This window comes from Mastigoproctus giganteus, chromosome 12 (assembly GCF_048544385.1).
Source record: "Mastigoproctus giganteus isolate SK-2022 chromosome 12, ASM4854438v1, whole genome shotgun sequence".
Classification (NCBI taxonomy): domain Eukaryota; kingdom Metazoa; phylum Arthropoda; class Arachnida; order Uropygi; family Thelyphonidae; genus Mastigoproctus; species Mastigoproctus giganteus.
The window spans coordinates 167056536-167084351 of NC_143586.1; the positions used below are offsets into that span (position 1 = coordinate 167056536).

Here is a 27816-nt window from a genome sequence, read left to right on the forward strand (position 1 = left end):
GGCATACCTCGGTTAACGTTACCTCTGATAACGAAGCTTCGATATAACGAAGTCGGCAATTTCAAGCCCCATTTAACAAAAAAAAAAAAAAAAATATTCCAGTTTAATCACCTGAAATCTAAACAAACTGAAGAAATTACGGAAACCTTTGGGGCTTCTCGTGGTTGGTTCGAGAAATTTAAAAAACGGGCCAGGATTCATAGTGTAAAATTAACAGGAGAAGCTGCAAATAAGTTTCCAGAAAAACTAAAGGAAATAATTGAACGTGAAAATTTTCCAAATTTGGTGTTCAATGTTGACGAAAGCGGTTTGTTCTGGAAACGGCTACCAACAAAAAGCTTCATTTCTATTGAAGAAAAATCAGCTGCTGGGTTCAAAGCAGCCAAAGACCGTTTAGCGTTACTCTTTAGATCAAATGCCTCTGGCGATTATAAATTAAAATTGTTATTAGTTTACCATTCAGAAAATCCGAGGGTGTTAAAAGGTAACATAAAAATGAATTTACTTGTAATATGGAAAGCAAATAGAAAAGCGTGGGTTACCAAGGAGTTATTTACTGATTGGTTTGTTAACCACTTTTGTCCTGAAGTAAAACGGTATTGTCAAAAAAAAACAACTTTGAAGAAAAAGCTCTTTTGTTGTGAGACAATGCTCCGGGACATCCTACTGATCTTAACACGTTGGACACATGCATTCCTGTCAAAGTTGTGTTTCTTCCAGCAAACACAACTTCCCTGATTCAACCATTGGATCAGGGAGTAATAGCATCATTTAAAGCTTATTATCTGCCTCGAACATTAAGCAGTTTAACTGAACTAGAGGATAAAGAGGAAATGACAGTTAAAACTTTTTGGAAAAACTACACCATTAAAAACGCAATTGAAAACATTGATAGTTCTTGGAAAGAAGTCACTAAGAAATGCTTAAATGGAGTTTGGCGCAAAATATGGCCAGAAGTTGTACTAGAAGAAGAAAATAACATCCAAGAAATTAGAAATGAAGTTATCCAGATGGCTCAATCAATAGGTTTCGAAAATGTCGATGAAGAGGATGTTAGGAATTTATTGAATGCAGAAGATGATGGTTTTTCAGTGGAAGATTTAGAAAACCTCGTTAGCAACGAAGACAAAGATAATGAAGACGAAGTTAAAGAAGTTCCTGCCGAAAAAGTGTTAACAACCAAAGATTTAAAAAGGTGCTTAAATGACATTGAAAACGTTTTAAATTTTTTTAGTGAAAATGATCCTGATTTTTGATGGTTTTTCAGTGGAAGATTTAGAAAACCTCGTTAGCAACGAAGACAAAGATAATGAAGACGAAGTTAAAGAAGTTCCTGCCGAAAAAGTGTTAACAACCAAAGATTTAAAAAGGTGCTTAAATGACATTGAAAACGTTTTAAATTTTTTTAGTGAAAATGATCCTGATTTAGGAAGAAGTGTTATTGTTAAGCGATCAGTGTTAAATGCAATAACTCCGTATAGGCAATTGTTAAATGAAAGAGGAAAAAAGCATAAACAATCAACTTTAGACTCATATTTTAAAATGTGATTTCACTTTGTATGTAAGTTGACTGTTTATTTAATAAAACGTTTCTTTGTTCGAAAAAAAAAAGCTTTTCATTTTCTTTACGTAGGAACGTATCCCTATTCTGGCCATAGTATTTTTACCTCTGAAAACTAAGTTTCGCTTAACGAAGTAATTTCGTGGAACGCATCCTATTCGTTATTCGAGGTATGCCTGTAGTTGAATTTGGTTATAATGAGCATCAAGGGACTGAAATTTCCTTGTTATAACTTTTACTCAGTATATCAGTGATGAATTCAATCTACCTCCTGTTTTTTTTAATTTTCAATAACTTGATAAAAAGATAGATTCAAAAAAGAAAAGAAATTAGAGAGATAAAAATAATATTAGTATATACACCTACATATTATTTGTATCGATATGCTTGTATTTGGTTTTTAAATCAATCCAGCCAACCATTGTTACATACAAAATTGTCACATCCAAATTGTTTAGCAAATTTTTCTGCTTGAATTTTCAAGATTGGACAGTATATTGAAAATCCAGTACTTCATTGTGTAGGGAACCATTGGAGCAATGTTTCATCAATGTTTGTTACCTCGCACTTTCTGATTTTTTTTTTCTTTTTCGGTTATGTTCTTTTCCAGTGCCGATATGTTCTTTTATTTGTTATATGTTCTTTATGTTCTTTTCCAGTGCCATTATTCTTCCACAATGTTGATACTGTTGAAGAGAAGAAAGAAAACTTTTTAAACACCTCAACATTTTCTGCACCACACCCTTAACTCAAGAATAATTTTGACTTTTTTGCGAATCGAGAGACACTTTCTTTTGTTAGTAGACATGTATGTTTCCGAAGGAAGGGTTCATTTCTAACTGATTTTACTTTAAAATGACAGTAAAGTGTATCATCAGAGTTTCTTGCGACGACCGACTAACTGGTTAAAATAAATTTATTAAAATAAAAATATAATATATAAGATAAAACAGAAATAAAATAAAAGTGTTAAAATACAATAAGATAAAAGAGTTAAAATATATATAATAAAAGTGTTAAAATATATATAATAAAAGCGTTAAAATATATAGTAGCTTTTGAAGCGAAGTGCCTCTTCATCAGCTAGTCTGTGACTGGTGTACTTCAGTATATATTAATGGTTACAATAGCACAAGTCAGCTGGGCGTGATCATGTATCGCGAGTCTGGTGTCGGTAAAGCAGAATTATGTACACATGATGATCGCCAGCGCTCATCGCACTGCAATACAGTACATTCTATAATAGGGTGTAAATGTACTCCCCTCGTCCGATTCATAGTACTATTATTGGTGGCCATTCCCAATATCTCAATTCCCTGTCGCCCGTCATTCAGTTTACGATTGAACTAGAGGTTGATAATACCCTTCCTTTTTTGGATGTGTTAGTCCAACGCATGGATTCGCGTTTAGTAACTTCCGATTTTAGGAAGCCAATGTGTGCAGGCCAATTTACCAATTATGGCTCTGTGCACGCCCCTGATAATTTATGTAGCACTGCGCGTACATTATTCTCCCATGCTTGGACGCACTCTAGTTCGACTGGTGACAGGCAATTGGAGATTTCAAAAATTAGGGCGGAGCTTTCAAATTGCGGCTATCCACCTCATGTTCTAGATAGATGTGAGCTTCGGGCTCATGAATTTGTTACGAAATCTAACCCGCCTCGCGCCAATCAATTTATCTCTACCGCCTACATCCCCTATTATCCAGGCATATCGGAACATCTTGTTAGGATTTTGTGTCTCCATCATATACGATACATGATGGAGTCACAAAAGGTGAAAACACCTTTTCCTCCTTTCCTACGGAGTGGTTTTGTATACCGTATTACGTGTCCTGATTGTGGGGGGGGGGTGTTATGTAGGTGAGTCTGGTAGAAGATTGAAAGATTGGGTTTCTGAACATGAGGTAGCTCTGCGAACCACTAATTTTGAACGCTCCGCAGTCGGCGAACGTTATTGGGTTGAGCAGCACAATCTTGATCCCCAACGGGATATTGAAATCGTCGACTATTCATGTGATTACCGCCAGCGCTCATGGCTTGAAGCACTACACGTAGCCACCAATAATAGTATTATGAATCGGATGAGGGGAGTACATTTACACCCTATTATAGAATGTACTTATTACAGTGCAATGAACGCTGGTGATCGTCACGTGTATATAATTCTGCTTTACCGACACCAGACTCGTGATACGTGATCATGCCCAGCTGACTTGTGCTATTGTAACCATTAATATATATTGAAGTACACCAGTCACAGACTAGCTGATGAAGAGGCACTTCGCTTCGAAAGCTACTATATATTTTAATGCTTTTATTTTATTTCTGTTTTATCTTATGTATATATTAATTTTAATTTTAATAAATTTATTTTAGCCAGTTAGTCGGTTGTCACAAGAAACTTTGATGATATAATGCAACCCGGAGCACAAGGCCTGTTTTCTAATGACAGTAAAGTGATCTGCAAACAAATGATAATGTATTTAGATGCATAATGTGTTATTGTTTGAAATTAACTGATAATATCAGTGTAAATACACCATATTTTATCCATAAATTTATCTACCTAATTGGTGTAAAGGCATTGTTTACCCATAAATTAAACTATGTAAAGGAATTGTTTTTAATTGTATCTCATTGTGGCTACCCTCACACCGAGATACTAGGTATTGCACTGCTTCAAATAAATAATGCCTCTCTAGTAGAGAAGACTACTGTTATTTATTCTCAGTGGATACCACCACCCAGACAGCACCGTTTCAAAGCTGTTGGCCTATCATCGGCATAAAAATAAAATTATGCCTTTACACTACGTACGTAGTTTAATTTATGGGTTAACTATGGTGTATCTACACCGATATTATATAGTTATTTAAATCTATATGCTGTTATGCCCTGTGCATTTCATCTTTAAAATAAAAATTGATCAAATGAGCATGTTGCCACACAACTTACAAACCAGCCTCTCATCAGGTGCCAATGGCTGGAACCGCAAAATAGCAACATCAAAACCACAAGCTAATGGTAAAATACATGAACATAAATGAAAATGAGAAAAAATTTAGTTACCAATATAATTGAAAATGTGAATAAAATTTAGTTACAGATTAATGGAATATATAAAATATAAATTACTAGAATTAAAAAGGGCGATTTTTTAGGAAATGTCTTGTGAAATTTCCAGTTGACACAAAGAAGATGCAACATTAGCATTAGTAGTGCAAATGTTGCAAGAAAGCAAGCTTTAAACCAAGAAAAAAAAACACATAACACCTCCCAATTCACTTATTCATTCCCTCCAATAGTTTGTCTAGTTCTTTGTTCAATTTGTTTAAGTTATCAACTTCCACAACAACAGATGGAAGTTTGTTCCGGCAACCAATCACCCACGGGCTAACGGCAAACTTCAGAACATCTATTCTGCAACTGTCCTTCTTCAATTTCAATTTGTGTCCCCTTGTGTGTAGCCTGATCAACAGGAAGAATCCCATCAGCATTTAGCTTGCTCAATCCATTCAAAGCCTTAACAACTCAGTTAGATCACTTTGCAGGTTCCATAGTCTCCAGATGCTGCAATTTACAAAACTGAAGCTGTTCTTGGTAGTAGTGTCCCTTTGTTCACATTCACTAGTCTTGTTGCTTTTCTCTGCACTCATTCCAGCAGCTCTACATCCTTCCTGAAATGAGGATTCCAGACCTGTAGTGCTGTATGCTAAAATGTAGCTTCACTATTACCTTATACCATAGGTTCCCAAACTTTCTTGGTTCACGGTGCCCTTAGTGTCTCCATAATTTTATCACTGTGCCCCTAGCAGAAAAGAAATACCTAATAGTTCTGTTTATTAAGTAGTTAGGTCCAAACAACTTAATAGGTAATTTTGAAACTGTGAACTACCTTGAGCTAGTAGTTTGCACAGTGTCTGACAGATGTCAAGTATCGCTGTGTTTCCCTCGAAAATTTAAAATATCTCATGGTGTACAGTCTGGGAACAGCTACCTTATACAATGGGATAATTACCTCCTTATCTCTGATAGCAAAATTCTTGTATATCATTGACAAAACCCATGAGCTAGCTGTCCTGGCAACCTGTCTGCATGCTCAGAGAACTTCATATCCGACTGCACAATTATCCCCATGTCTTTTTCGTTTTACACTACCCTGAGTGCAGTACATACTTTACTTTGGGGTTACTACTACCCATATGCAGTATTTTGCAGTCAATGTTAATTCAATTGCCATTTATCAGCCCATCTGCCTAACCTTTTTACATCCTGTTGCAGTAGCATACCATCATACCTGTAATTAATAACTCTTCCAACCTTTGTATCATCTGCAAACTTGGACATTAAGCCTGATATGCCTTCATTAGTATCATTGATAAATATTGAAAACAACAATGGGACCAATACCGAACCCTGAGGGACACCACTAATAACATTAGCACAATGTCCATTGATTACCGCTCTCCATCTTCTCCCACTCAACCATCCCTTTATCTATAGCAGCAACTTGCTCTCAATGCTGCACTGCTCCAATTTGTACTAGCCTTTTATGTGCAACAGTATCAAAAGCTTTCCTGAAATCCAAGTACAGTAAGACCCCCGTATCTGCGCGCGGGGGGGGGGATATGTTCCAAGACCTACCGCGGGTGGCTGAAACTGGATATAAGCAAACACCTGCTGACCCCATATATAACATGATTTTCTTGTACATACATAAGTATAATAAAGTTTAATTGATAAATTAAACACTCAGTAAGACATTATCAACATTAAATCGGTAATAATAACATACAGCAGACCCTCGATTTACCGGGATTGGATTAACTGGGACACTTGCTGACCGGGATTGCCGGCTGGGTAAAGTGCCTGCCTGGCAACCCAAAGGTCGTGGGCATGGATCAGAGTAGTGCAAAAAACCTTGGGAGGTGCATTATGGCCACAGAAGCCAATGCGCTAACAACTAAAAAAAAAAAAAAAAAACTGGGACACTTCAAGACTCCAAATTAAAAAAAAAAAAAAAAAATCAACCAGAAATCATAAAATTCGAGTAATAACTAGTATAGGTATAAACAGATAGATTAGTGTACCTATTATCTTTCAACCCCCGCTGTCTTCACACCTACCACTCAAAAAAAAAAAAAGAAAAGAAAAAGAGTTTGATTTAGTGCGTCACGTCAATTGTTGTGTTCCATCGCACCGCAAAAGGACAAATTTTGTTTTTTTATTATTAATGTGAGTGATGTCGGAATTTTTTTTATATATATATAGTAACTTTTTTTTTTTTTTTTTTTTTGTTTAGAAATCACGAAAATGATGGGCAAACGCAAGAGTTGTGCTTTCAAATTAAACAGAAACTTGAAATTATTCATAATTTTGAAAACGGTGCATCCATTAAATCTCTAAAGAACCATTATAATGTTGGTGACCAAACCATACGTGAAATTGTAAAAAATAAAGGGAAACTATTCGATTTAAAATCAACATCGTAAAAAATAAAAGGAAGCATCATATTGGACACGCAAGTAGTACGTGTTAAGTTTTTTCGTTTTTTTTTCCATGGTTAACCACGGGTAACAAATCAGCAGATACGGGGTCACAACTGTATATGATATCAGAATTATTTTTTGCATCCAGTTCCTTTGTGACTACATTGTAGTATCCAATCAAATTGGTTAGAAAAGATTTCCCCATAACAAACCCATACTGTGTCGGAAGTATAATTGTGGCCTTGTCTAGATGATCCTGTTTTACTTCATTTTCCAATGATTCCATTATTTTCCCTGGAACAGAAGTTAAACTAAGAGGTCTGTATTTACTCAAGTCACCCTTTGATCCCTCTTTGTGAATTGAGGATACATTTGCACATCTCCAGTCTGCGTGATTTCCCCCAAATCCAAGGATGCTGTCATAATTATGGCTAAGGGTTTGCTTACTTCCTTCGCTGCCTCCTTTTATATAATTGGGTAGATCCTATCCACCCCAAGTGTCTTTCTTATGTTTAACTTCAACAGTTTCTATTTTACTTGCCTCTCAGTTATTACAAAATAATTTAGCTCTCTGTTAGAGTTTGATAAACGTCTGCATCCCCTTTCCCTAAGAATTCCTTGTGTGTTAATGTAGATGCAAAATTCTCATTATTTGTCAGCAACCTGAGCAGGATCATCAACAGTTGAATCATTAATGTCAAGTGGACCAATTTAATTTTTCCCCTTCCTTCTAGTGTTTACACAAGTAAAGAAGTTTTTTGCTTTTTTTTTTTTTTTTTTTTTTTTTTGCATCCGTCACCGAAGATTTCTCATAATCTGCCTTTGTTTGCCTAACCTGCTTTGTGAGTGACTTGATTACAGATTAGTTTTTATGTGACTTGATTACAGATTAGTTTTTATGTACCATAGGCTTCTGTGTCGGCTGATGTTTTCTATGCATCCCATGCATTTTTCTTCTCTGCCACGAATCTCATTAGTTCATCTAACATCCATTTAGGTTGCTGAATTTGTTGATGGTAACATCATCAGTTGGTTCCACTCTATAGAATTTAAAAACTGTCTGAGGCCAATGTAGTCACTTTTATGAAAGCAAAATCCTTTCCCTTTATGGTGGTTAAATCTTTAAGTAAATTCAAAATCAGTACACTCTGATCACTGCTATATAGTGGTTCTTTTATCTGCAGATTCTTAATGAGATCAAGAGTATTACTCCCTCTTCTTGCCTCTTTCACATGCTGCTGCTATAGAAAACACTCATCCAATCAATCTACAAAAGTCTTGCTATTCTGTGAGTGACCAACCCACAAGTCAATATCTGGTAATTAAAACCACCCATTATAAGACATTCTGATTTACTGGCCCACTCTATATTTCTCTGTACAGTTGTTAGTTGTACTGATCAGAACCCTTAGGCCTATAACACACTCCTACCCTAATTTTTACTTTCCCAGTGTTATGTCACACCAAACTTACTTAACATTGCACTGCCCACCCATGTCAACTGTATGCACTGCCTTAGATTTTATTTTAAATTAAAACCAAAAAAAAAACTGAAATTCCTAGAGGCATGTAACATTTTACCCTAATATTATTTAAAGAAAAGAGATTTGAAAAAATAATTAAAAATGAGTAGTCTACAAAAGTTAAAGGGATATAGAAGCAATGACTTGAATATATAGAAATATTAGAAATATAGCAATGATTAATAATAATTGAAAAAGTAAATTTGACCAATGACACTATACATAGGCAAAGTTGTAAACAATAGCTTGTAGTAAAAATGAAATAAAATGAAATATAAATATAAAACTAAATAATAGTGGTAACTGGAAATAAATTTTTTACCAGAACCTAGAAATTTCAAAGGATAAATAATATGTTATGTAAACATAAAAATGAAAATAATAACTGAAATTTCTAGAGACAGAGACATATAGCATATTTTTATGACAAATGAAGCAATGAGATATGAAAGTATAAGTCTGAGAAAGATGTTTGTTATGTTTGTTTGTTTGTTATTTGGTTTTTAGGAGCATTTGCAACTAAGGCCATATTGCTCCGGGAATATGCGGTGGTCATTCCCTGACCTTTTTGCATCCTCCGTATTTGGTGGTGATGGGCTCGAACCCTGGTCTAATCAAGAAGTGTGTGCTACGCATTGCTGCTCCTTCCCACCTGGCTACAGAGGCGCCACCCTGAGAAAGAAAGAAAATATATGACAGCAATGTTAAATATCTAGTTATTTGACTTTTTATTAGAGTATAGTTGTCTAACATTGCTATTATAACTTCCAGATTCCATTCTTCCTCTGCTGTTTTTAATTCAGCGTCATCAAGTGTATAAGTTATTTTGGGGGTGCTCTTCTCCAAGTGTGAGACTTTGCTATATAATTAAATAGACGTAGTGGCAACCAAAATAGCTATCACTTTTCTTACCATTCCTGAAGCCTGTTCAAGTCATCCTAAAAAATCTCTGCTTGATACTGATTATTAATGATGCTCCCAGTCTTTACATCATCTGTAAATTTTGACATCATGCCTTTATCCCTTCTTCAATGTTTATGAAAATCAGAAACAACAGTGGTCTAAGAACTGATCCTTGGGTGATCCCAGTTCTGACGTTACACCAATCAGAAGAATATCCATTAATCACAACTCTCTACCCTCTGCCCTGCAGCCATCTTGCAATCTATCTCAGAGGCTTGCCAGTAATCCCAGCGATGTTCCAGCTTATATAGTAACCGCTCATGAGGGACTGAGTCAGATGTCTCGCTAAAATCCAAACAAACTGTTTAAATTGTTCCCAACATCCAGCTCATGAGTAAATGTGTCAAAATAGCTCACCAGGTTAGTTAAATATAATTTTCGTTTAACAAAACCATGCTGTACTTTAGAATACCATTTCTCTCTAAATATCCCTGAATTGCACTCTTAATCATTTCCTCCGAGATTTTCCCTACCACTTGAGTTAGACTAACCAGTCTGCAGTTACTTACTTCACTCTTAGAACTGCCTTTGTGTATTGGCAATATGTGGCACTTCTTCAGTCCAAAGGAATATCTTCTGAGTCAAGTGATGCCCTCATAATTAGCCTCAATGGTTCAGTGTTTTCTCTGGCTGTCTTCCTGTGTAACTTGTATTGCTATCAGGAGCCTTACTTGCCTTTAGCTCAAGAGTTTTTCTAATAAATAATCTTCTGATATTTCATTATTGTGAATTTCATTTTTCCAGCTTCACTTGCACTGCCTTTCCTCACTATGGAGGGTCTTTTGTTGGTAAAGTTTGAATTATGTTCCATTAGTGTATCCAGTGAAGATTTTCGTTCTGCCTCTCCACATTAAATTTGTCCTAATGAAGAGCTTTGTGAAAGCGATGGGTAAGATGAATTTGAGAGATCTCTTTACTTAAATGAGAAATTGTGAAGATCAGGGCCATAAATTCAGTGGAGTGAATCTTTGTGGATCCTTAAATCAGGGAGTTTCTGCAGGATGAAAGCTTTAAAAACACTTCAATGTATTAGAGCTAAAAGCATGGCTGGCTTTGTAGGAAACTGCTTTGTTAGACCTTTGGTTAAGATAAAGTTAAAAAATTGCTCAGTGCATATAAAGAAATGGGTTGGCATATGTCACTGAAACTTCATTCCTTGTGTTTGTTCATATTTAGACTTTCTTGAAAACCTTCAGTGACAGTCGGGGGAAAAATTCTGCCACTGAATTATGTCAATGAAAAATCACTGCCGAGGTTTTTGGAACGAACATATGTTGGCAGACTACCTCTGAATATTGTACCATGATATTCTGGACAAAGTGAACTAATCACCTGTACAACATTTTTAAATTGTTCATGTCTGTTTTATAATAGTGTAATGTATTATATTAACTATATGTAAGGTGTATTGGGTTTAAACTGTAAAAGCGATAAAAATGTAATTGTAACCCAGATTCGTGTTTGTAAGAAAATCATCTTAATTAACTTAACAGGAGAGACTGCTTCTACAGGGATGGGATATACTTTAATAGAAAGGGTGCTAGAATATTTGCTGATGCTATTGAGGCAGTGTTATGTGCTTCGGAAAACTGCTAGCTTGGGGGATACAAGGACTAATAGATTAACAGTAGCCACTGGCAGAGGTGAAAGTGATTCTTGCACTGCTTCTATTGGAATGAGCAGCAGCCTGGAAAACAAGATGCAGTATATTTCATAGACTGCTGGGAGTCATTGCGGTACAAGTAAACACATGGGTTGTATTAGGGTAGCTAAGAATAGGAACAGGTGCATGTATACTTGCGTGTACCCAGTGCTAGGAGTTTGGTAAATAAATTTGATGAATTTGAGGTATTGCTCAAAACATCAAAGGCAGTATTGTTGGGATATCAGAGACGTAGTGTCACTCATATAAGGAATGCAGAACTGGAATTTGGGGAGTATAATGTGTACAGAAAGGATAGACAGGATAGGAAGGGAGGAGGGGTTATGCTATTAGTTAGGAAACACATAAAATCCAAGGAAGTGAAGCCAGTCGACATCACTGGACAGTGCAGTGTTGAGGGCGCCTCTGTAGCCAGGTGGGAAGGAGCAGCAGTGCGTAGCACACGTTTCTTGATTAGACCAGGGTTCGAGCCCATCACCACCAAATACGGAGGATGGGGAAAGGTCAGGGAATGACCACCACATATCCCGGAGCAACATGGCCTTAGTTGCAAATGCTCCTAAAAAAAAATAAAAAAATAAAAAACCAAAATAATAACAACAGCAGTGTCGAGTCAGTTTGATGTGACCTAAGCATTGGGAGATCAAAATTGAGAGTAGGAGTGTGCTATAGGCCTAATGACTCTGATGAGTATAATAAGAAACTGTACGGGGAAATAGTGGGTCAGTAAACCAGAGTGTCTTATAATGGAGGATTTTAATTTCCCAGATATTGACTGGAATTTGTGGGTTGGTCACTCACATACTAGCAAGGCTTTTGTGGATTTATTGGATGATTGTTTTCTACATCAGCATGTTCGGGAGGCAACTAGAGGGAGTAATACTCTTGATCTGATTATCAGTAGTGATTTTTCGTACATTAAGAATCTGCAGATAAAGGAACCACTAGGCGGCAGTGATCACAGTGTGCTGAAGTGGAATTTACTCAAAGAGGTAACTACCATGAGGGGTAAAGGGAAGGGTTTTTGCTTTCGTAAAGGCGACTACGATGATCTGAGACAGTATTTAAATTCTGTACAGTGGGACCAACTGATGATGTTACCAACAGCAAATTCAAAATGGGAAGCATTCAAAGAACTTATCTTGGAAGCTACTAGGCTTTACATACCAACTAAGAAATATTGTTCAAGGTTTAGGCCTAAATGGATGTCAGATGAATTAATGAGACATGGCAGAGAAGAAAAATGCATGGGATACATATAAATTAATGGGTGACATGGAAGCCTATGATAGATATAAGCTGGTCTGTAACCAAGTCACAAAGAAGATTAGGCAGGCAAAGGCAGATTATGAGAAATCCTTGGTAAAGGATGCAGAGAAAAACAGAAAAGAATTTTTTACCTATGTAAACTCTAAAAGGAAAGTAATGAATCAAATTGGTCCACTGGATATTGATGGTTCAACTGTTGATGATCCTGCTCAGGTGGCTAACAAACTAAGAGTATTTTGCATCTACATTCACACATGAAGAGTTATTCAGGAAAGGGAATGCCGTAGGTGAAGTAAACACTGGCAGTGAGCTAGATGATTTTGTAATAACTGAGAGGAAAGTGGAGGAGAAATTGTTGAGGATAAACATAAAAAAGGCACCTGGGGTGGATGAATCTATCCAGTTATATTAAAGGAGGCAGCAAAGGAAGTAAGCAAACCCTTAGCCATAATTAGGAGAGCTTCTTTGGACTCAGGGGAGGTACCCATAGACTGGAGATGTGCAAATGTGACCCCAATTCACAAAGGAGGATCAAAGGCTGACACAAGTAATTATAGACCTGTGAACTTCTGTTCCTGGAAAATTAATGAAGGCACTGGTTAAAGAAGCACTGCAGGATCATCTAGACAAGACTTCAGTTATAGCTCAGACACAGCATGGTTTCGTTAAGGGAAAGTCTTGCCTGACCAATTTGATTGGATACTATGATGCAGTCACATTTTTCAATGCTATACTGGAATTTTGCTGGCTGGGATAAGGTGGCGATTATCCCATTGTATAAAGTAATGGTTAGGCCATATCTTGTGTACTGCATACAGGTCTGGAAGTCACCTTTTTAGGAAGATTATGAATCTGTTGGAACAGGTGCAGAGAAAGGCATCTAGTTTAGTGAGGGGAATAAAAGGGTACTCTTACCAAGTAAGGCTTCAGTTTTGCAATTTGCAACATCTGAAAAGTAGGCATTTTGAGATCTGATTGTGGTGTTTAAAGCTTTGAATGCTTTAAGTAAGCTAATTGCTGGTGGTATCCTTTTTCTTGCTCAGAAAATAAATATCAGGAGTCATAAATTTAACTTTTCTTTCAGAAAGCAGGTTGACTGTTGCAACAAATTTCCATCTGGTGAGTAAAATTTGAATAAATTTAAGGTAGAACAAAGACAAATTATTAAAGGGGATGGGCAGGTGACATGGGAAGGTTCTCTCCCCCACCTCCCTGGCTTGTGCTGTATAAACCTGCTTTCTTGCATTATTTGCTACTACTATTACTAATTGGATTGGAAATTTTTTTTAATTGGAAACTTTTGCATATTCTATTCTGCAACCATCCTTTTCTGATTTAAATGTATGACCCCTTGTGTTGTTCTATCTGAGAAAGAGTAAAGATGCCTTCAGCATTTAGTTTACCTACCACTTTTAAAGCTTTATACACTTCAATTAGGTTAAGACTGCAATTTATGGGACCAGTCATTCTTTGTAAGAATATCCTTTTATGCTTCCAACTAATCTTGTTCTTTTCTGCACCTATTCCAACAGGTGCAGAAAAGAACAATAGCACTTTAAATGACTCTTAGATTGTGTTTTCAAGACACACTAAAAGTTGTTTCGATTCTCGTGAACATAGAGCTTTCATGCATTTGACTGAGGGGAAAATCCAGGGCTGTAAGGAAATAAAATGTAATATCTTATGTGGCCTTGTTTTTATGTATCTATGTTTCTTTTATTTGATGAGTCCTGCATTCCCATTGAATAACAGAGATAAATTTAATTTTGTGAGGCTCCATAATGTAATTTCAAGGGCCTAGTACCTAACATTGGTTCTGCAGATGGGACATACCCCGTTGTTGAGATACCAATTTTCATACTTGCCAAGTTTTCTGGAGATTCTTTTTGGTTATGGTGAAAGTTTCTGATATATATGTATTTGAAGGGCATAAATGAACACATAAAAAGTAATGGTAGTGAAAAACACTGCCCAAAAGTGCCTAACTTACTAATTGCTAACAACAATTTTAAATTAACTTTGAAAAATAAATAACATGCCATACAGTGCAGCCTGGCTTTCAGTTCTTTGTCAGCTAAAATATCAAAAGAAGACTTTTGAAAAGGTCACTTTACATGATTCGGGTTTCTCTAGGTGTGGCAGAGGGCCATGTATATTGTGTTCCTTTGGAGGAAGGAGGGTTGCTGAAAATAGGTTTCTAAAAGTTGGCAGGTGCATCTTATTTTATATTTAATTATGCATTTTCAGAAATTGACACGGATTACTATATATTCCAGATTATAAGATGCACTGAACCATAAAAGGCACCGTGATTTTAGAAGCCTAATTTCGGAGGGTTAAAATAAATTATTACAAATATCTGGACCACATATCCACAACTATTTACTAAACAAAATGTCAGTATAAAATGAATTTACTTGTCATAAAATCCCAAAAAAACTTGCTACTATCACTCTCATTACCAGTGTTATGTTCTGAACTTTTGCTCTCTTAAAGAGGAAGCAAAAGTTTGTAACATAACACTGGTCTTAAGCCATCTTCAGGGCCATCAAGAGCATTGCTGATTTTACATTTTTATGAAATACAGTAAACCCCCGCTATTCGCGGTATCTGTATTCGCGGATTCACGGTCGCCAATTTAATATAAAATGAAACCTAAAAAAATGTGAATTTTAAAGTGCCGTGAACATTTTCCACCATAAAAAAACATGGGCGTGGCTAAAATTATCTGTCCCGGTAAAAACAGCGCTCAGTGGGCGGGGGGAGAGGGGTGACAAAATCGCGAGCGTGGATGCTTCTCGCTAATCCTTGTTGTATGTGTTATGCGCTTGTCATGGAAGGTTTCGTCGTTTGCTTTTAATTTATATGCTTATAAATTGATATGCTTACAAAAGTGATAAATCTACCGTTTTGCAGTGTAAAACAGACTTTTTTGAGCGTAATAACGGAAGAAAGTGGCTTTATTGTGGACAAGTTCTTTCTAACCCGTACAAAAATATGGCTATGAATAACAAGGGAAATGTGAAAAGATCAAAGAAGGTGATGACATCAGCAAATAAAATTGAGTTATTAGACAAAATTTCTAATGGTGAAAGTGTTTCCTCAGCGGCAAAACGTTATAAAATCAATGAGTCAACGGTATGATTAATCAAAAAATCGTAATGAAAAATCCGCCGTAGTATCCGTGAAAACACGCTAATTGTTATAAAAATTTGCTCTGTAACTCGTGAAGTTAAATTAGAAAAAATGGAAAAGGCTTTAAATCTGTGGATAGAAGACCGAACTCATAATAAAATTCTGTTAAGTTCACTCATCATTCGAGAAAAGGCAAAACTCCTTCATCAACACTTTAGCGAAACTGGTGATAGCACTGGCGGGATAAGTTTTTTAGCTGTAGCAAAGGCGCTGGTTTGAAAGATTTGTTTGAAATTTCTAATAAATACAGTATTACATATAATATTAAATTGTTTCTTATTTTCATTTCGATGCCATATACTTGCATTTCACTATGTACTGTCTATGTACATAGTTATATTATGAAGATACATATAATACATACATAGACAAAATCGTCGTTTGACTAGTTTTTAGACTAGTTTTTCGTATGTATTTCATACTTTGGAACAGAACCCCTTTATTACTATGGGAGCCATAACTCAGTATTCGCGGCATTTCTCAGGAACGTACAGAAGACCACTGTACCATTAGTACAGTGGTCTCCGACAGTTTTTAAATTCTGTACAGTGGGATCAACTGACGATGTTACCAACAGTAAATTCTAAGAAGGAAGCATTCAAGGAATTAATCGTGGATGCTACTAAAAGTTTCATACTTATTAAGAAATATTGTTCAAGGTTTAGGCCTAAATGGTTATCTAATGAACTAATGAGACTCGTAACAGAGAAGAAAAATGCATGGGATGCATATAAATTATCAAGCGATTCAGAAGCCTATCGCAGATATATGCTAGTCTGTAATCAGGTGACAAAGGAGGTTAGGCAGGCGAAGGCAGATTACGAGAAATCCTTGGCAAAAGATGCTAAGAAAAACAGCAAGGATTTCTTTACTTATATAAACTCTAAAAGGAAGGGGATGAATCTGATTGGTCCACTTGACATCGATGGTTCGACTGTTGATGATCCTACTCAGATAGCAAACAAACTGAATTCAGTATTTTGCATCTACATTCACACATGAGGAATTATTAAGGTTTGAAAATGGCAGAAGGTTATCAAATTGTAGCAGGATACTTAATGATTTTGTAATAACTGAAAGCAAAGTGGAGGAGAAATTGTTGAAGTTAAACATAAGAAAAGCACCTGGGGTGGATGGGATCTATCCAGTTACATTAAAGGAGGCGGCAAAGCAACCAAGCAAACCCTTAGCCATAATTATGAGAGTGTCCTTGGACTCAGGGGAGGTTCCCACGGACTGGAGTTGTGCAAATGTATCCCCAATTTACAAAGGGAGATTGAAGGGTGACACGAATAATTACAGACCAGTTAGTTTAACTTCTGTTCCGGGTAAAATAATGGAGTCACTGGTTAAAGATGCATTGCAGGATCATCTAGACAAGACTGCAGCAATAATTCAGACACAGCATGGGTTTGTTAAGGGAAAGTCTTGTCTGATAAATTTGATAGGATATTATGATGTGGTTACAAAGGAATTGGATGCAAAAAATAATTTTGTTATCATATACTTGGATTTCAGGAAAGTTTTTGATATTGTTCCACATGGAAGACTACTGTAAAAATTAAAGCATTATGGCATTAAGGACAAATTGCTGCTACGGATAAAGGAATGGTTGAGTGGGAGAAGACAGAGTGTGGTAATCAATGAATACTGCTCTTTTGTTAACTAATGTTATTAGTGGAGTCCCCAGGGTTCTGGGTTCTGTATCTATTTGATAGGATATTATGATGTGGTTACAAAGGAATTGGATGCAAAAAATAATTTTGATATCATATATTTGGATTTCAGGAAAGCTTTTGACACTGTTGCGCATGGAAGACTATTGTACAAATTGGAGCAGAATGGTATTAAGGGTAAGTTGCTACAATGGATAAAAGGATGGTTAAGTGGGAGAAGACAGAGGGTGGTAATCAATGGGTGCTGCTCTTCTTGGACTAATGTTATTAGTGGAGTCCCACAGGGTTCGGTGTTAGGTCCACTGTTGTTTTGTATATTTATCAATGATATTGATGACGGTATATCAGGCTTAATGTCGAAGTTTGCAGATGATGCAAAGTTGGCAGGGTTGTTAATGACAGTAATAGCAGTGTGCTACTGCAACAGGATCTAGATAATTTGGGCAGATGGGCTAAGAAGTGGCAAATTGACAAATGCAAAGTACTGCATATGGGTAGAAGTAACCCCAGAGAAACGTACCAACTGTGTGGTACTACACTTAAGGTGGTAGAAAATGAAAAAGACCTGGGAGTAATTGTGCAGTCAGATATGAAGTTTTCTGAGCAATGCAGACAGGCTGCCAGGGCAGGTCATGGGGTTTTGGTAATGATATATAGGAATTTTGCTAGCAGGGAAAAGGAGGTGATTATCCCTCTGTATAAGGCAATGATCAGGCCACGCCTCGAGTACTGCGTACAGGTCTGGAGGCCTCATTTTAGGAAGGATGTAGATTTACTTGAGCGTGTACAGAGAAGGGCAACAAGATTGGTGAGGGGAATGAAGGGATCCTCTTACCAAGAGAGGCTTAAGTTCTGCAAATTGCAGTGGCTGGAGACTAGGCACCTGCGCGGTGATCTGATTGAGGTATATAAGGCTTTGAATGGGTTGAGAACGCTGAATTATGATGAGATCCTTCCACTTATTCAGATTACGAACCCAAGGGGCCATAAATTCAAATTAAGAAAAGACATGTAGATTAGATGTGCGGAAATTTGCCTCTAGCCAGCGGGTGGTTAATTGCTGGAACAAACTTCCATCTGTCGTTGTGGAAGTTGATAGGTTGAATAAATTTAAGCAGGAACTGGACATGCATTTGGAGGGAAGGGTGTGATTTTTTTTTTTTTTTTGGCTGATGCGGTATAAGCTCATACACTTGCTTTCTTGCATCAAATGCCATTGCTACTAATACTACTATTACTATGGGAGCCATAACTCAGTATTTTCATTTTCAGTATTCGCGGCATTTCTCAGGAACGTAACCCCCTTGAAAAGCGGGGGTTTACTGTATTTAAGATTTCTAGAATAATGTAGGGTTTTATTAATCTTTTTGCTGGGAATAAATGACAAGCTAGAGCAGCGTTTCCCAAACTTTTTTAGTCATGGAACACTTTTCATCTCACAACATATTCACGGAACACGTACGAAACACAAGTTTAGCGGGAGCCAAAGAACTATTTCATAATATTTTATTACATACGATGCACTGTTCATCAGGAGCATCTATATTTCCAACAGATGTAAAGCCAAAATTCAAATAACTGTCATCATACTTTCGTTTTGGTCTTTTATTAGTTGGTTCCCATTTTTTCGCTTCAGATTTTTGGAGAACTAAAGGGTGCGATTGTTCACCCTCACTTTGAAGTGTGACAATATTGTGTTCATTTTCATCGACCACAGTTGCACTACTAGAAGTACTTTGCTTCTCGTTTTAAAGTTCCTTTTTTCAACCACAAATCTATGGTCACATATTTTAATAATAATATTTTGAAATACTAATAATTACAAAAAAAATTTATACAAGAAAGTGAGTTTAGTTATGATATCGGTTCGCGTCCTCCTATTCTTCAACCCATGTACTCCAGGCTAAATCGCACACGAATGGCATACCAGATCACCACATTGCTACTTTTTCATAGGCATCATTACCTCTACACATACTTTTCTATGCAAAGCCCACCAAAATAAAGTGTTCCACAGTCTATTCAATTGATTATTAGTCTATGCCAGTATATTAAGAACCGAAAAAAAATTATGTTAAATATTATAATGATACAAAAGTAGTGTACGCTACAAATATGCAAAATTTATTTATTTTATTTTTTTATTTATTAATTAATATTTTTCACGGAACACTTATTCACAACTCACAGAACACTAGTGTTCTGCAGAACACAGTTTGAGAAACACTGAGCTAGAGTATAGCACTGCATAGTCTGATCTAAAAAAAATTACTGCATGTACTGGGCCATAAGATGCATGGGGATTTTAGGCAACATTTTCCAGAAAATAAAAAAGTGCACATTATGATCCAGAAAATACTATACTTCAGTTACATCTACTATCAAATAGGACACTTTATATTAATTTTATGTTATTATGAATTGCTGTTGTTTTGATTGAAAATTGTTGATGTAAAGAATATAAAAATCTAAGTTTAATTAAGAAAACTAATATTTTTCTAGGTCATGATAGAGGAGTGAATTGGGCTGCTTTTCACCCTACTATGCCTCTCATAGTATCAGGAGCAGATGATAAACAGATTAAACTATGGAGGATGAATGATTCAAAAGCTTGGGAAGTAGATACCTGTCGCGGTCATTATAATAATGTGTCTTGTGTTATCTTTCATCCAAGGCAAGTAATTTTTTATGTATTTATAAGATAATGTAAACTTTAATAGTCCTAGCATTTTGAGATTTTGGTAGAGTGGGACACTGGTGATCATATTTTTAGAGGCTCTAAAATAAGGTCATTGGGCCATCCTTGAACCAGCCGTTAGCATGTATATCCATGGATCAACTACTCAGCCTCAGTATTAGTTTATGACCACAATGTGAATATTAATTTTACTTCGTAATTTAGGTGCCTCCATAGCCAGGTGGGAAGGAGCAGCGGTGGGTTAGCACACGCTTCTTGATTAGACCGGGGTTCGAGCCCATCACCACCAAATATGGAGGATGCGGAAAGGTCAGGGAATGACCACCGCATATCCCGGAGCAATATGGCCTTAGTTGCTAATGCTCCTAAAAAAAAAACCAAATAACTTCGTAATTTTATTTTAAAAAGCAAGTCATGTGCTCATTATTGTTATTAATTTTAGTCCTTTGAATCATTAATTGCATAGATTTCTATATTAGTTTCTTTGAAGAAGTTATTCACAAGTGATTTATTCCTTTTCGTATTATATTTGCATAATTGATTCTTAATTATTTAACCTCACATTTAGGATATAGGAATTCATTTTTGATTTTAAGGGCAATAGTTAAATGTTGGCTGTTGAATTAAAATTAAATCAATTAACAGCTAAAATAGATCAGATATATTTTTTAACTTGCCCGTCTGCAGAAGGCATCTTATCAGACAGCAACATTTCAGTACCTATACTCTAGCTCTCATTCATAAATAAATTGTAATGAATTAACTGTTTTCATTCTCAGTTCCAATTTTGTCTGAGCAAGAGGTAGGATTCCATCAGCATTGAGCTTATTCAATCCATTCAGAGCCTTAAACACTTCTTTCAGATCTCTTTGCAAATGTGTAGTCTCCAGACATTGCAATTTACAGAACTGAAGCCGTAACAAATTGCCATATAATAATATTTGCCTATATCTAGATGGCAATAATGTTGGAGAGAGTTAATATGTTCAACCTATTCTGTCTTCCTCCCACCTCCGTCTTTCAGTAATGGAAAATTGAGTACATATCCGGGGAAATTAATGAAGTCTGGTTAAAGAAGTAATGCAGGACCAGACTGCAGCTATAGTTCAGATACAGCATGGATTTGTTAAGAAAGAGTCTTATCTGACCAATTTGATTGGATATTATTGATGTAGTCACAAAGGAACTGGATGCAAAAATAATTTTGATATCATATACTTGGATTTTAGGAAAGCTTTCGATACTGTTGCACATGGAAGACTACTGAACAAATTAAAGCAGTATAGCATTAAGAACAAATTGTTGCCATGAATAAAGTGATGATTGAACTGGAGAAGACAGAGTGGTAATCAATGGGCACTGCTGTTCCTTGACTAATGTTATTAGTGGATTCCCCCAGGGTGTTGGACCCATTGTTGTTTTCTGTATTTATTAATGATATTGATGAAGCTATATCAGGTTTAATAGCAGTAGTAATGGAGGCATGTGGTGCAAGAAAGCAAGAATATGAGCTTATGTAGCATGAGCAAAAAAAAAAAAAAAAAAAAGCTTTAACTTCCACAAGGACAGATTAAAGTTTGTTCCAGCAATTAACCACCTGCTGGTTAAAGGAAAATTTCCACATATCTGTTCTATAACTGTCTTTCCTCAATTTGAATTTCTACACCCCCTCAGGTTCGTAATCTGAGCAAGCGGGAGAATCCCATTAGAATTCAGTGTGCTCAACCTATTCAATGTAGTAGTAGTGGTAGTGGCATGTGATGCAAGAAAGCAAGTGTATGAGCTTATGCAGCATCAGCCAAAAAAAAAAAAAAAAAAAAACACCATTCCCTCTGTTGTTGGGTTTTTAGGAGCATTAGCAACTAAGGCCATATTGCTCTGTGGATTTGCGGTGGTCATTCTCTGACCTTTCCGCATTCTCCGTATTTGGTGGTCACGGGCTCGAACCCCGGTCTACTAATCAAGAAGCGTGTGCTATGCACTGCTGCTCCTGCCCACCTGGCTACAGAGGCGGCCCATTCCCTCTAAATGCCTGTCCAGTTCCTCCTTAAATTTATTCAACCTGTTAACTTCCACAACGACAGATGGAAGTTTGTTCCAACAATTAGTCACCTGCTGGCTAAAGGCAAATTTCCGCACATCTATTCTACATCTGTCCTTTCTTAATTTGAATTTATGCCCCCTTAGGTTTGTAATCGGAAGAAGTGGAAGGATCCCATCAGAATTCAGCGTGCTCAACCCATTCAAGGCCTTATACACCTCAATCAGATCACCGCGCAGGTGCCTAGTCTCCAGCCACTGCAATTTGCAGAACTTAAGCCTCTCTCGGTAAGAGGATCCCTTCATTCCCCTCACCAATCTTGTTGCCATTCTCTGTACATGCTCAAGTAAATCTACATCCTTCCTAAAATGAGGCCTCCAGACCTGTACGCAGTACTCAAGGTGTGGCCTGACCATTGCCTTATACAAAGGGACAATCACCTCCTTTTCCCTGCTAGCAAAATTCCTATATATCATTGACAAAACCCCATGACCTGCCCTGGCAGCCTGTCTGCATTGTTCAGGAAACTTCATATCTGACTGCACAATTACTCCCAGGTCTTTTTCATTTTCTACCACCTTAAGTATAGTAAAACACAGTTGGTACATTTCTCTGTGGTTACTTCTACCCATATGCAGTACTTTGCATTTGTCAAGGTTAAACTTCAGTTGCCGCTTCTTAGCCCATCTGCCCAAATTATCTAGATCCTGTTGCAGTAGCACACTGCCATTACTGTCATTAACAACCCTGCCAACCTTTGTATCATCTGCAAACTTCGACACTAAGCCTGATATACCTTCATCAATATCATTGATAAATATACAAAACAACAGAGGACCCAACATCAAACCCTGTGGGACTCCACTAATAACATTAGTCCACGAAGAGCAGCACCCATTAATGACCACCCTCTGTCTTCTCCCACTCAACCATCCTTTTATTCATTGTAGCAACTTACCCTTAATACCATTCTGCTCCAATTTGTATGCAGTACACAAGATGTGGTATAAAACAGGATAATTATCTCTTTATCCCTGCTGGCAGAATTCCTGTATATCATTTTAAAAAAAAACCCCGAGCTGTCCTGGTATTCTGCACTGTGAAGAGAAATTCATGTCTGACTGCATAATTACCCCATGTTTTTTTTTCCTTTCTCCACTATCTTGATTCTGGTGACACAGTTGGTACATTAATATAAGATTACTGGATTAGGGCTACCCTTATTGATTTTCTCTCTCTCTCTCTCTCTCTCTCTCTCTCTCTCTCTCTCTCTCTCTCTCTCTCTCTCTCATCACATTGCTCCAATTTGTGCAGCAGCCTTTTATATGGAACAGTATCAAAAGCTTGTCTGAAATCTAAGTGTATTATGTCAAAATTATTTTTTGCATCCATTAATTTTTTACCACATCATAGTATCCAGTCAGATTGGTCAGACATGCTTGCTCCTTAACAAATCCAGGCTGACTGCAATCCTGTCTAGATGGTCCTACATTACTTCTTAAACATTGACTCCATTATTTCCGATGGGACAGTAGTCAAGCTAACAGGTTTGTAATTACTTCTGTCACCCTCTGGATCTCCCTTTGTGTATTTGGGATACATTTGCACTTCTCCAGTCAATAGAGACCTCCCATGAATTCTAAGATGCTTTCATATTATGGCTAAGAGTTTGCTTACCTCCTTTGTTGCCTCTCCTAATATGATTGGATAGATCCCATCAATACCAGGTGCCCTTTTATGTTTTTAACTTCAACAATTTCTCTTCCAGTTTCCTTTCAGTTATCAGAAAATCATTCAGCTTCCTCTTAGAGCTTGATAAACTTCTGGCATCTGACTCTCTAAAGAATTCATATTTGAATATAAATGCAAAATATCTATTCAGTCTGTCAACAACCTGAGCAGGTTCATCACTGGTTAAACCTTCAACATCAACTGGACCAATGTGATTCAACCCCTTCCTTCTGCTGTTAATATAAGCCAAGAAGTCTTTGCTACTTTTTGCAACTTTCTTTGCCAGAGACTTCTCATAATCTGCCTTGACCTGTCTAACCTCTTTTGTGACTTCGTTTTCAAGTTGTTGTTGTTGGGTTTGTTGGCACCTCAGCAAATGAGGCTATAATGTATGTTCTTCAAGTGTGCTACCCATGAGGGTGTGTTAAGTGTAGTAGGTAGATCCTCTCAAGCAGGTCTAATAGCATATATGCAGTGGTTATTAGTCTGTAGTGCTTGTGGTGTTTGGAATTTTAGGCAGCTGAACATGAGCATATTTGCTCATGTTCAGATTATCAAGAATATGTGGACTGAGGCACTTTACAATGAAATGCTGAACTTTATTTACATCAAGAGTGCATGAACATGATGGATGCAGTTGGTAAATATGGGTAGATATGCAGTTGGTAAATATGGGTAGAAAGTAGATCATCACTTAGATCAGTATTGGAGTGGTTGATGATCATATGGTTGGATAATGGTATTGTGGGGGTGGAGGTCTTTTTCCATATTACTGTTAATTTATTTACTTGATATTTAAATAAAAACCCCTTTTGTTACCTTAATTATATGGAGTATTTTGTATTATAGAGAAATGTTACCCTCAGTTCTCCTGTACCCACTTTCACTATCTGAATGCTTGATATGTATCCAATTCAGAAAATTCCTGATCCAGAGGGTGTTGAATTTTCCCCAGTCCTGACGGAACCTATTTATGTTGGCAAGCCTGTGAATAATTACAGACAATATAAACCTTTGAAACAACTTTAATACATGTTAATATATATAGGTACACTTTATACATGTTACAAATTTCATAATTTTTAATTTTATTCTTAGAACGAAAACAGATCAATCATTATACAAGCAAATAATAATTTGGTCTTAACAATGGGGCTATCTTCCCTAGGCTAACAACATAGATATATCTTGTCTAATTCCAATACTTATTCTGACCTCATAACAGGTCAAGTATATCATACATAGTATATATTTTATTCATGCCTCGGATACCTTCTATTCCAATTCATTTCAACAATAGTACTACTCAGTATATTTATAATTACCTATAGGTTTATGGCTAGATGTATGCTACAATTTCCTTACCCGCGCGTGATCTGTATTAGTCCCTACCTTTAATACTGAAATATATTTTATATGTGTATATTTCTCTAATTGATATAAAGTTACCTTTCTACAGAGCATTAGCTGTCCTTACTCTTTTTAAACATTCATTAGGACTCTTCCCTGTCTTTTAATAAACACGAAAACATCAAATTATGATCAGACACTAGACATAACACTCCCCATAGTAATTTTTCTTAGTTGTTCCACTTTAATTTAGAATATAACCCCCCTTTTTTTTTTTTGAGTTAACACGACCTTAATCACTTTGCTCTCAATCTCCCATTCACCTTAAGCGCTCTGTCTATTTCCCAGAATATATGCATCTCGAGATATATATACATATACACATATATACACAGTGGATTCCGGTTATTTGGGCCACCGGTTAATCGGGGCAGCCGTTTATTTGGGGCAAATCTTAAAAAACAAAAACCAATCGAGAAAATAGCCAGGGTTTACTTCGCTTAATTGGGACAAAATGCCGTTTAATTGGGGCAGGAGACCTCAGCACTGGAGATTACCCTACGATTGTCTCCGACCGTACCACGTAATTCGGTCGGATTTCTGGAGGTCACAACCATAAAACAATAAAAACAATTAGCAGTCACCTGTTTATTGGGCTTTTGTGTTAGTGCAATCTATCATAAACGGACAGTAAACTCGATCTTACTGAATTTGCGGTAATAGCGACAGCTGGAATTCTGTGGGTTATTATGGTAAAATGTGTTTACACTTCCATGAACTCTTCAATCAAATAAAAAAATTAATTTTCAGATCTTCTCTTCATTCCTATTTTTAAAGCTTCGTAATTTGTTACTCCGTTCTCACTTGCGCGTGTTGTGTTACTTGCAATTTGTGTGTGCCGTGTTCTTTGTTATTGATTGCTTATCTTTTTACTGTTTTAATTTTTAACCCCCACCCACAAATGTCAGTGAACAGAAATGTCAACTAGTTAGTATGTACATATTACAGTACGTATTAATTATTCTGATTATCACGTACTGTATATTCTTCTGATTTTCACGTATCATTTAATTTTTTTAATTAGTAAAAGGTAATAAAGAGTAAATTTGTGCTTAATATATCTTTACTTTTATAGCCTGTGAATAATATTCCTCCTATTTTCGCTAATTAGAATCGCTGTTTAATACACATCGTATAATGAACGGTGGTTCGTCGTAACGTGATTTGATTGTACAGTGAACTAATTGTAAAGGGGGGGGATAAATTGTATTTTTAACTATTTACGTGAAACTTCGGATAATTGGGGCAGCCGCTTAATCGGGCCAAAATGCACTAGTCCCGATGTGTCCCAAATAACCGGAATCGACTGTATATATATATAAACATATATATAATTTCGGCACTCTCACTTATATTGCCTTAGAAGTTCCATCTTTCGCTGCCAGACCCTTTTTTGTATTCTTCCCGCTGCTGGGCAGACTGTGGTTGGCTATACAGACTGGCTCCTCACTTCTTCCTATGGATTTCATCTTTTTGTAGGGATTTCACTTTTACTTGGAGGTTCTCTATCATTACACGGCACATTACCATTCTTAGCTTTACATTCCCTATCTGCTTCACTCCCCCTTAAACAGAAACTATCTCACTCCTGCTCACCTCACCATCCTTTTTCAGACTTCCTTTTCGCCCTTTCTCCCCCTCTTCTCTTCCTCGATTCCCCCTCCAATTACAGGGTAGGCTCGAAAGCTCGTCCACTCATTTTTCAGTATCCGATCCCCTACTTCTGCTTACCGAGGGTTCCTTCTCGAATTTTCCTTTCTCGAAAGATCTTCAATCTAACCGCATTCTTGATTATTCACGCTATTTATATGGGCATGGATGTCGAGTCTACTCAGTAGATATATCTTTTTGGATACAATAATGCCACATGCCTGAAGTGTGACTGTGCATTCTCCCCGGTGTGTCCTTGATTGCAGTTAACTCCTTCTGACTACTTTTTAGAGGATTATAATATCTAATAACTAAAATTGAATTTATTCTTCCCCCTTTCGCTTTATTAATTAAATTTACTCTTCAACTACATTTGCTTAATATTTATATATATATATATATATATATATATATATATATATTGCCAATTTTATCCAGCTATAATCATATATCTTGCCGAATTTTGTTACAGATATACATGTAAGATTTAAGTCTTACAGTATCCTAAAATCTGGCAACATAGTTGATCCATTCAGTTGAATTGAGGATGGAATATAGTTCACATTTAAGGCCATAGTACAGTAACTTTTGTTAAGTTCACATTAATGGCCTAAGACTTAAGTCCTTAAACAGTGCTCTGGCTTTGTATGGATAATGGATTCTGTTGTATGGGTTTGCTTACCTCCTTTTGCTGTCTCCCTTAATATAATTTGATAGATTCCACCCACCGTACATGCCTTTTTTATGTTTAGTTTCTCTTCCACTTTCCTCTCAGTTATCACACAGTCATTAGCTCTCTGGAAAACTGGCAACCCAATCCCTAAAGAATTCTTAATGTTGAATGTAGATGCAAAATACCTATTCATTTTGTTAGCAACCTGAGCAGAATTATCAACAGCTAAATCATTCATATCAAGTGGACCAATGTGATTCATCTACTTCA

General features: G+C 36.6%; 1 protein-coding gene across 1 annotated transcript in view; it reads left to right on the plus strand.

Annotated features, from left to right (window-relative positions):
* The window catches only part of alphaCOP (coatomer subunit alpha), a 222021-nt gene that overhangs the window by 40306 nt on the left and 153899 nt on the right, over positions 1-27816 (plus strand). The window contains exon 3 of the mRNA XM_090386490.1: positions 19846-20017. Coding sequence (XP_090242616.1) covers positions 19846-20017 — 172 coding nt within the window. The remainder of the gene's footprint in view (positions 1-19845; positions 20018-27816) is intronic.